The 11,644-nt window shown below is 42.2% G+C and overlaps 1 protein-coding gene across 1 annotated transcript; it reads right to left on the bottom strand.

Annotated features, from left to right (window-relative positions):
- Positions 1-9,737: 9,737 nt before the first annotated feature.
- Positions 9,738-10,424, bottom strand: NEUROG1 (neurogenin 1). Its single transcript, XM_058173500.1, has one exon. It carries the CDS (start codon positions 10,422-10,424, stop codon positions 9,738-9,740), a length of 687 nt encoding a protein of 228 aa, XP_058029483.1.
- Between the last annotated feature and the right edge of the window lie 1,220 nt (positions 10,425-11,644).

Here is an 11,644-nt window from a genome sequence, read left to right as displayed (position 1 = left end):
TTGGCTTCTAGATGCTCACTAAGAAAGGATTTTTTGAAATGACCATCAAAGCATTAGTATTTCCTATATTATTATTAACACACTCTGATGCTAAGGAATTCTACTCCCCCTCCCCACCCGAAAAGAAATCTGTTCCAAATGCAAAACACAAGCAGAGGAGAGGAGTTTCACTTTCAGTTTTACTTTCACAGCAGCAAGCAGTTTTACTACAGAACAGTTGAGCTAAGCCACGCCAAGCCTCCTTCCTGTCTCCTCCTTGCTCACACAGCAAATACTGTTTGAGTTTCCAAGCACCCCTCAACTCTCTTACACACTGACAGGGTGATAGCCAGATGAATACCGATGGATGCTGAGGGCTGGGACATTCTACTCCCCTCCCCCTCTGTTCCAACTGCCAGTTGCATTATATTAACACACTCTGATGCTATGGAGTTACACATTCTACATTCTACATTAAGTTTCAGGCTGTAAGTGTCAAGCACATAGTTTCATAGTGAAGCATGGGCGTCCAGCTAGTTAATAATAATGGCCACACCTTTTTTTCTTTTTGGATGTTTTTGTCCATAGTTGAAAATCTGAAGCGATCTGACAAGGGGTGGGTTCGACTTACTTTTACTACCGGTTCGCAATGGGAGCTATGCATGTGCAGATCATCCATGATGACGACCAGGTGGATGGACAGAGCCTCCTACCGCTTTTACTACTGGTTTGCAAGGACCTGACCTAACCGGGAGCAACCTACCACTGGAGCTGACACATGTCAACTGAATTCAATTCACCGATTCACAGAATGTCAGTGTTGCCAGTCCTGCTTTGACAACATCAAATTTTCCTCAGATCACGGATCTGACATTCCATGTATCAATGCTTGACGTATCTTTCCAGCATCAAACATTTCTACTGATCACATCAGCAGTTGGACATTATTTTTCAGCTTTAATACAGCTATTACTATATTATAGTTAATACTGTAGTTATATCTGTATAAAAATAACAACACACAAACACCAGAATTGGCCTCCTTTATTTCCTCAAGTTACTTACATGTCCAAATTCAGGTCAGGGGTGCTTCTGTTATCATACACACATTGCTTAGTTATGAGTGCCCATCTTGGCAGAATACTGGAGTGGGTTGTCAGTGTCTTTTCCTGAAGGTTCATATTCAGTCTTATCCTCCTTCTCTGACCTGCCCAGTGATGTCCACAGGGAGACAAGGGGAGCAGACTAACAAAAGCAGCACCCAGCATCATAATTCAAAACCTACCCCCCCCCTTTTAATATACATTCTGATGTTTTAGACTTGTTCCAAGGATTGGAGCTTCTGTCCCAGTGCCACAGTGTTGTTTTGGTCATTCTAATGAGAGGAGCATGACTATTTGACCACTCCTAAGCCTGCCCATCATAGATAAGCCTCCTCTGAATCTGTATTGATGACAGTATATTTCATAATATAATTGGGATGTTCAGATCTTTTCTTCACTACAAGGTAAATTAAGCCATTGTTTCTATTGCATTTACTAATTACATATTTCTTGATCAACCAATCTATTTTTACTTAGTCACAGATCAGCAAAATACATATTTGTCTAGCCTGCCAGCCAGGCAGCCAATCACTCCCAGCCCTTTACTAAACTGTATGGTTCTAAACATGTCACTTCATTTTCAAGATCGTACATATATTACTCCGTTATCGTCTTTTGTGAGATAAGGTTGGAAAGTGTCAAAAAAGAATATGAAGTAATAAGTGGAAGATGTTAAAGGCAGGTGTTAAGAATTAAGAAAGCCTAATGTTTCTTTTCCATAACTTTTTATCTTTGCATCCTTGGTCCAATTCTTATATTGCCTTTTCTTGTTCAATATTCCCATCTGTTAATGCTCTTTTCTAAAGTAAAATATTATTTCAGTTTTTTTTTAAAAAGTAACTGCCAACCTGCTAGTTTCTAAAAAAAAGTGGCACTGTACAGCAGTATTTTTACTTTCAAGAATGTCTCTATGCCAACGTGCAACAGAAATAAAAAAAAAAGAAATTGTGGATTTTTTAAACTATTAATAGTTTAGAAAACTAGAAAGAGTAAACCTTCAGTTTTCCTTTTAGTAAATAAATGTCTCACCATAATAGCAAATAGCACTTAGACTTATAGACTGCTTCACAATGCTTTACAGCGGGGGTCTCCAACCTGGTCCCTTTAAGACTTGTGGACTTCAACTCCCAGAGTCTCTCAGCCAGCAAAGCTGGCTGAGGAACTCTGGGAGTAGAAGTCCACAAGTCTTAAAGGGACCAAGGTTGGAGACCCCTGCTTTACAGACCTCTCTAAGTGGTTTACACAATCAGCATATTGCCCCCAACAATTGACCTCAGAAGGATGAAAGGCTAAGTCAACCTTGAGCCTGGTGAGAATCGAACAGCTAAACTGCCAGCAGTCAGCAGGATTAGCCTGCAATACTGCATTCTAACCACTGCGCCACCACGGCTCTTAATAATAGACATTTTGTGACAGACAACCCACAACATACTCTCAAGATGTAAGTACTGAACCAAACTGTCATCTGCTTTCAACAAAGAGGAAAAGCAAAGGAAGAAAAGGCTTCCTTGGCTACTATTTCCCATCAAAACTCATATGTTTTGATTCACCTAACCAAAAGGCTGGAAGATTTTCCAATTCATTTGTTGCCCAACTCCATTTAGTCCAATGTAACCAGCTTCTGCTGTAGGCTCATGGCAGATGGTTGATTTGGCAGCCTGGATAAGGTTTTCTAAATCAGGGGTCTCCAACCTTGGCAACTTTAAGACTTGTGGACTTCAACTCCCAGAGTTCCTCAGCCAGCTTTACTCTGGGAGTTGAAGTCCACAAGTCTTAAAGGGACCAAGGTTGGAGACCCCTGTTCTAAATAACCATGTGACATTTTTGACCTTATTTCCTTACAGAGGGTTTGGGGGATTAGTTAAAGTAGATGCTTTAAACCTAAAGAAGGGTAAACACATTTGACTGTCCTTGGATTTGGATCTCTGTGTAAAACATCTCTCCCCCTCCCCTCCATACCCCCCATTTCATACCAGTGAATTCCTGTCCTTTAATGCTGAATTTCAGTAGCTTAGTCTGCAGAAGAAAGCCTCCAGAAACCAGGAAAATTGAACTGTAGGACTATGAGTGGGTGGTAAGCTGTGGATTTTCCACACTACAGCCACATATACCAGCTGAAATTACATCAGACATTTGGTTCAGAGAAATCCTTGAGAGATCTGTTAAAATGGAGCAACTTTCTGTTGGGTCTTTCTAGTTATGAACACATTGCTGTCTCTGGCTGCTTTATTAATTCCCCCAAATGATTTCTTTTGCATTTCCATTGCCACCAGTGAGAAAAGACTTCATACCAAACTCTGAATTCTCACCTGCTTCTACCTTTATAATCCCCAACCACTATACAAATCAATCTTAATGGGTCATTAGAGTGACTGAGATCTATAATTATAGTATTACCTTTCATGTGCTCACAGGTACTAAGGGAGGCATTCAGAGAAAGTCGACAGTAAATCAAGTTTACAGCAGATTATGAGTCAAGAAGATCCCTCACAGAGATGGTCTCGCTAATTGTTGAAATTCAAGCATTGTTCAAGGTTTAACACCAGCAATAAAGATGCTTTAGTTCTTCAACAAATAGTCCAGTTGGCAGCAGGGAAACTGCAAATGATAGGAAGTATTGAATTTGGTGGATAATAATGGGATCTAGTTGTAGGCTGGCGTCTGTCACAGATGTTCCTTTATACTGCAGTGCAGTATATGGACTATTCAATGTGTGCGGTGCTGCAGCATTGTAAATCTTACTTTCAATTACCTCTGAAAATGTTGATTTTGCATTCAGAAATAGCAATTATTAAGACTGTGTTCATATATCACTTCCCAGGAAAAAAATCCCTATTTGATTAAGTGCTGCAATGGATCAGCCTGTCAGTTGTTGTTCTCTTGCTGAAACTTCTCATTATTAAAATTCAAGATTAAATGTGCAGATATTAATAAGGAAAGTGAAAGTGCATGGTTTAGCCACAGAAAATCTGACCCCACATTTTAGATTCCTTATTTATAAAGTAATGGCTGTAGCTGAATGCATTATTTTATTCTAATAATGTAATAATTAAATAGCCAATATGTTTGTTGGTCTAGGATTGGGGAGGCCCAGATTCTAATCCATCCCCAGCCACAGAAGCTTATTGGGTGACTGGACCAGTCACTCTTTCTCAACCCAATCAACCACCCAGAGTTGTTGCGTGAGGAACAATGGGGAGAATGAGCACTATGTGAATTTGTTTATTAATATAGATTTTTATGGCTGTCTCTCTAGCCAACTATTCTGAGTGGCAAGCAAAAGCATACTCTGAAACTATTAAGACATAGAATCCACACATATCATTCAAAAAAGAAATGGCATTGAAAATTTAAAAATAGGTAACATAATATCAATCCACCCAACCTCATGCCTCTAAATCTTCATTGCTTTTGGGAAAGTCAGCAAGGTTGAGGCCAATATGATCTTGGGTGATAAGGTGCTCTGGAGGGCAGGTGCAGTAGTAGAAAATGAAGGCTTCTTGGACAATGTCAGATGCAATCTTTAATCGACAGGACCTGGATGGTAAAAAAAAACTATTGGGGAAAGGCAATCCTTCAACTATCCTGGTTCATGCTAAGTAGGGCTATTAAGGTAATAACCAGTATCTTGAATAGCACCCAGAGGCCTACTGAGAGTAAGTGGGAACTGGGCAGGGCTAGTCTAGTGAAGAAAAGGTCCAGGGGAGACGTGATAGCAGTGTTCCAATATTTGAGGGGCTGCCACAGAGAGAAAGGGGTCAAGCTATTTTCCAAAGTACCTGAAGGCCAGACAAGGAATAATGGACGGAAACTGAACAAGGAAAGATTCAACTTGGAAATAAAGGAAAAAAATTCTGACAGTGAGAACAATTAACCAATGGAACAGTTTGCCTTCAGAAGTTGTGGGAGCTTCTGTCACTTAAGACTTTCAAGAAGAGACTGGATTGCCATCTGTCAGATATGGTGTAGGGTCTGCTTGGGCAGGGGGTTGGACTAGATGATCTAAAAGATCCCTTCCAACTCTGTTAATCTGCAAGTATAATTCAGCATAGCAAAGGCTATGACATGGCTATATCGAGAAATACCCATGATTGCCTTTACCAATGCATTATGGACAATTGTAGCTTCTGAATATTCTTCAAGGGCAGCCCTGTGTAGAGAACTTTGCAATGGTTCATTCAGGAGAGCACTGAAGCAAGAAAACTGCAGGATGAAAGATACAAATCGAATAAATTGATGGATATTCCACAAGTGAACACTTCTCTGCCCACTTCTGAGCCTTTTCTCACTTTCGATGTGACTTTGGGAGGGGTGCAGATGTGGACAGTAAAATTAGAACATTTTGCAAAACCTTTATTAACCCACTGTGTGCATACAGTCAAACAAAAAATACTTGGTTATTGGAATAGAAGACTGAAAGTTAGACTTTCAGATTTTGGATTGTCAAAATGTCTCTCTAGCTGAACGGTAGTGTTTTCGGTCTAGTTGTACATTTTCTAAATCGCATAGATGACATCACTTTCTTTTCTGCACATGAGAGATACGGAATGATAAAGTTGATCAGAGGGAAATGCTCATTAAATTTTGTACCTGGGGAGAGAGGAGTTACAAGTTTAGCCCCATTGTTTTGAGCCAGAGCATGGCGGTGTTGCGTTATGCCCTTAGTGTTGTTGCTGCCAGCTGCATGCTTAAGAAAGCATATGCGCTCTTCTTGAAACAGGATGTGAGTACGGCTTTGGGATGGGTTTTCTGGTGCGTCTCCTGAGGGCTTAAGGAAAAGAAAACCAATGTTCTATCCGAGACACGTGCACCTACAGCAGGATTGGAGGGACCTCTTGCTGGAGTCCAAATAGAGGATTTATCCTCCGCTATAGAAATAACATAAGCTCTAAAGCAGAAAGCTGAACTGATTCCCTTCTAGGAACCTTCCTGCATAATGGGAGCTGCAAATCCTGTCTTGCACACCCTATGTCGGCTATTAAAGAGAGCGAGCAGGACAATTCCAGCGGAGAAAACATAGAAGAGGTAAAGTGAAAACAATTTTCAAGTCCATAAGTTTATTTCTCCAGATTTCAATATGGGGGTTAATCCATTCTTATATCTTTTCCCAAAGACTAGCCATTCTTTTCTTTGTCTGTTGGGCTTCAGATCACAACCTGACAGTCTTTTCACCCACAGTGTGACATACATACAAAGGCAAAGCAATTGAGCTTCTGCTCAGTGGGTGAACAATCTCCCAACCAAAACCAATCGTTCACAGCAGAAAGTATGTGCTGAGGAAGTGTGTTAACAGTGCTCAAGGACACTGTTTTTCTTGGTTTTATTAATTTATTGGGCTTATCTGCTGCTGCAATCCAGAAAGACTCTAACTGGCTGGCATTCCTTTCCTACAGTAAAAGCATTAAAATACAACACAGAGACCCCTTAAAAACCTACAATGTAGTAATAACACAAATGTATTCAGAAACAAACAAAGGCCACCCAGAATGAAGACATCTAAACACAAACCAGGTTGGGGCTTCTAATTTACATTAGATTCCACCACCACCCAAGATTTTTTTTAAAAAACTAGAGTTTGACAGCAGTCCTAAAGTACAACAAGATTGTTGTGGGGGGTAGGGTGGGGGGAGGACTGGAGATCTAGCCTGATTGCAAGTTGCAAATTATCCCAAAGGAGAGATTGTGTGTGTGTACAGCACAGAAGACTGACTTCCTTGGTGCTAAGGCATGATAATTGTTAAAATAGGGACCTTTCATTACTTTTTAATCAGGAAAGTAATCCCAGATGCTGTGAGTACATATGGCTAGTCAAACTAGCATGTTCTTACACACTCTTTTGAAATATGAATATTTCATATGCCCAGTTCCTGTAACCATTCTTCATAAGTTTTAGTCTACAGTCCCCTAATCATCCTGATTGCTCTTCTCTGCACTTTTTCTAGAGTCTCAAGATCTTTTTTATACTGTGGTGACCAAAACTGGATGCAGTACTCTAGGTGCGGTCATACTAAGGCTTTATAGAGTGGTATTAGTACCTCACTTGATCTTGATTGTATCCCTCTGTTAATGCAGTTTAGGATTGCATTGACTTTTTTGGCTGCTGCTGCACACTGCTGACTCATATTTAGCTGGTTGTCCACTAAGACTCCAAGATCCCTCTCACAGTTACTGCTATTAAGCCTGGTTTCACCCAATCTATATGTGTACTTTTGGTTTTTCTTCCCTAAGTACCTAACTTGCCTAACTTTACATTTCTCTTTGTTTGTTTCTATTGACATCCCTAGGGAAGGCTAAGTAAATTTTGATTTGGATTTAATGAGCTTCCAGGAGTCCTTATTTTTAAAATAATGTTTACTGCTACGTCTACATCAAAATGCAGTCAGATCTCTCCAGCATTTGGGGTTTCAAACTGTTAATAGGTCCCTGGACTGCTACTCCAAAGATTTGCTCTGGATATGCCATCTCTTGATAGCTCATGAATTCATCTATTCCTACAGTTGTTTCTGCTCTGTCAGTTGATAGGCAAGAAGGAATACAAGAATGTAGTTCTGTCATGTATAACTTAGCTACAAGCTAAATTTTGACTAAAAGAAGGCAGAAAAGGAGACAAGGCAAAGGGCCTAAAGTGAGGCAAAGCTAATAAAAGATCAGGGTGAACAATTCCCCTCGCTATTCCCCAGACATAACCGATTTGGCTTAAGAAGATGTAGATTTATATTCTAGATCAGGGGTCTCCAACCTTGGTCCCTTTAAGACTTGTGGACTTCAAATCCCAGAGTTCCTCAGCCAGTCCAAAAGTCTTAAAGGGACCAAGGTTGGAGACCCCTGTTCTAGATCATTCATAAATATGAATGGTTGGTATTTGTCAGTTTAATGTTCCCTAAAGAACCATAGTGTAATGTTTCAATGCTTTTGATGCACGTTGCAACAATGTTGGCTGTTAAAATATGAGCGTATGCAATAAAACTAGGAATACCTCTCTTTAACACTTTCATCAAGACTTTGTAATAATAAAGAACAAACAACATTTGGAAGTCATGTGAAATGGGGATGTTTGTTGTTTAACTATTCAGACTCAAGTCATTTTTTTAAATGTAGAAAGGATTAAGAGCTTGAAATCTTTAAGAAAGCTTTAGTGTCGCTTCTAAAAGGGCAAAAATATAAAGCCTTCAAACCCCAATGCTCTAGGCATCCACCTGTCACTTTCCTCCTTCTACATAATTGTCAGTTTTTATTGATCCGTTTAATCCCTTTTTCTTTGAAAATCTGTTGCCAGCTGATATTTCTTGCACCAAAAGAACTCTCCCTTTCTCTTTTTAAAGTGTGCATCCCCACAGGTAGTCTCATGCTGAGAGCTAAACTGAGGCTAACACTTTTAATTTGCTTTCTTGTGAGCATTAATGCCCTCTACTTGGGTTTAAAGTTTAGGTGATGCAGGAGAATTCTGTAAAGTTAAGACTGATTCACAGGTAAGTGCTTTTCAATTTTTATCTTGCCTTTAGGCCACTGTGCTGTTTCCCTGTTCATTAATAGAATGCATCGCCTCTTATTTTTCTAAACAGTAACACATTTTAGGAACGTAGAAGCTCTGGGAGGGGGGGAAGAGAGAAAAAAAATAATGAAGAGGCACAGAAGTTACAAATGTTAAAGATGTTTATTTACATCCAACTTTTGTTTTTTAAAAAAGTACAGCATCTGATTTTAAGATAATGTATTTCATAAGAATAAAGCTCTTTATTTACAAAAATACAATTTTCATAAGAATGAAAGTTTTTGAATAAATTAAACCAACAATGGAGCCAGTCAGTGAATGCCCAGGTCGGTGAATGCCCCATATCTGGTTCTACTCAAGTACAAGACAGCAGTGAAAGTCAAGAGCCACAAAAGATTATTCTAGTTTGCCTTCTTTCAGGATTGATCATGTCGGGGTTCAGAGCTTTGCCTGGGAGAGGCAAAACTGCATCCTGGGCCTTAGGAGTCTATTGGGCATTTGGCACGCTAAGTCCCTAGTAGGAGGCCCATGCACCCAGCTGAATCCGCCTTCTCTAAGCCCTTTCATTGCATTGTCAGGGCGTTCAAACCAAATTTTCATGCTCATTTTTCTTCATTAGAGTCCTACAAATTGTAAAATTGACTTTTCACCTTGTCTGTAGCAGCAAATCTGTCCTCTCCCCCCCCTCCTTTTCTAAATCATATGGATGCCCCCAAGAGCTCAGGACTGAAAAGGAAAGAAACAAAGTGGGATTTGTGAAATGCAGAAAAGTGCAAAAGGGATAGTGTGATAGAAGAAAATCTTGAAAAAGAGAGGGGGAGAGAAATAAAGCTATATTCTGGGCTCAAGCCTGCTTTTATAGCAATGGGAGAGGTTTGTTCAAAAGGCTAGGTTATAAGCCAGCCTAAATACTGCTTTATCACAGCCTCCCTATCTTGGTGTACAATATATGCACACACTCCCAGTGTTATTCACCCTTGACTTTCAGGATGGGAAAATACAGGACTTTGATATTTGAGAAATGAAGGGACAATTCCCACCAGCCTGCTCGTTGTATCTAGAGAAAACCCAGCCGGACCAAGTCCCCAGAATAAGCACTGTCTGCTTGGGAACTTTTGCTTGTGGGAGGCGAATACCCTTGGTCACAAGTTGCCTTCTGCCTTCTAATGGTACTGCACAAAACAAGCTGTATTCTGCAGCAAGTCTTTGGGCAGGCTGTGGAAGGAGAAGAGACCGTCACCAGGCCCATAACAATAGTCTTCAGAAGTGGCTGGGCTGCTGGGGCTTGAAGTGCAGGCAGAGAAAGAAGAGGTGGCAGGAGATGCTGTGGATATCCAGGACCCAGCATCACTGCCAGGGCTGGGTGGATCAGTGGAGCTCAAAAAACTCGGCAGCACCATCTCTTTGGGGGTTTTCTGAAGGCACTGATCAGCCAGCCGCAGGGTTTCCGAAAGGGCCCAGATGTAGTTGTAGGCAAAGCGCAGGGTCTCAATCTTAGTCAACTTAGTGTCATCTGGAAAGGTGGGCAGGACGCTCCGGAGCTCATCCAGGGCTGCGTTGAGATTATGCATTCGATTCCGTTCTCTGTCGTTGGCTTTGACCCGCCTGGTTTTTTTGATGGTGTGAAGGACAGATTCGTTCTTGACCTTGGTGCGGCCCCTACGCCTCTTCCCCCGTTCTTTCTCTTCTTCGCACTTCTGGGAGTCAGGCTCTGGGGAGGCAAGGTGTTTGGAAAAGGCCAGGGAAGGGATCTGTAGGCCCCCGAGGCTCCCTTCATCATCCGTGATACAAAAGGACACGTCACTGCTGTTGTCAAGGTCAGAGTAGCTGGTCTCCAAAGCAGAAGACATCCTGTGAGAAGAAGAAGGTGGGGTGAGTGGCTGTAAGGCTGCATACTCAGAAAATGCGATGACACAGCTCCATCACCCAGAAGGGACGGACAGATTTGGAAGCTACCAGGCTGGTGAAGAAGGAAGATTTGAGCTGAAGATGAAACAAGAGAGAACTGAAAAATGAGGAACAACGGAAACGGGGAAATATTTTTAAACAGAAAGAAAAAAACCACGAATACTCGTTAAAATAAGTTTCTAAGGTAAACAAACTGGGGCGTTGATAAAAACTTTCCAAAAACGAAGTCCGGAATTTAAACTTAGAATCAAACAGGAGTTTTTGCACTGGGGTCGTCTCCTGTCCAGAACGATTGGAACTCCAAGCGTATCTTTTTTTTTTTTTTAATTTATGTGTAAGGCAATCAAATTGCAGCCCCTTCCTATCTAAACGCCCTAATTCATCTCAGAAGCCAGCCAGCGCGTCTGCGGTTTGTTTTTGCTTCATACTCACTTCAAGCGCGCTCAAGGCGGCGGTCCACGCATACGACGGACGCACGCTCGCTTGCCCGCCCGCCCAGGTTCCAAACGTTAATTTGGAGATTTAGGAAACCCGGGATTTCTGCTGAAAGCGAAAGGAGAGGACACGCGACAGTCCTCGTCTGTTGGAGGGATCTCTGCCGCGATCAGGTCGCGCGAGTCGCGAATTTGGCACACGACTGGCCTCAGATATCTTATATACCCTTGTAAAACAATAGATCTCGCCCTTCGCCGCCCCCCCCTCTCCTCTCCTTTTTGCGCGATTCACACCCCCACCCCCACCCCGAGCTCTGGCGGCATGAATGAATCAAGGCATCAGGTCTGCCCCGTGCTGCACTTTCCTTCGTTTGCATAATTTATGTGCCGAGGATTCCGTTCTCTCTCGGGAGTGTGCCTATAATTACGGCGACCCAATGGCGAGCGAGCACGGCTGGCGAGCCACGTGAGCTATCACTAGGCTAAGCCTCCTCCTTTGAGCTTCATTAGTCTATTAAAAGGGGAAGGGAGGGGGGGCGAGGGAGGAACAAAGTGATTAGCCTTCGGGCCGGAGGCACAAGTCCCCCACAGGAGCCCTGGCGAGCCGGTCCCTCCCGCTCGGAAGAGAGCATTACCGGCCATTCAACCTTGCGCCAAACGGGCATGGGGGGGGGGACGGGGACGGGCGGCGAGGGCGCCCGCTTGGCTTTTCTCGGGTCTCCTCCCGT

The sequence above is a fragment of the Ahaetulla prasina genome, chromosome 2 (genome assembly GCF_028640845.1).
Source record: "Ahaetulla prasina isolate Xishuangbanna chromosome 2, ASM2864084v1, whole genome shotgun sequence".
Taxonomy (NCBI): domain Eukaryota; kingdom Metazoa; phylum Chordata; class Lepidosauria; order Squamata; family Colubridae; genus Ahaetulla; species Ahaetulla prasina.
This window is presented reverse-complemented; position numbering and strand designations above follow the sequence as displayed.

Bases quoted from the DNA above. Each gene is read 5' to 3' on its own strand.
- NEUROG1 (XM_058173500.1), bottom strand. From the start codon at position 10,424: ATGTCTTCTGCTTTGGAGACCAGCTACTCTGACCTTGACAACAGCAGT.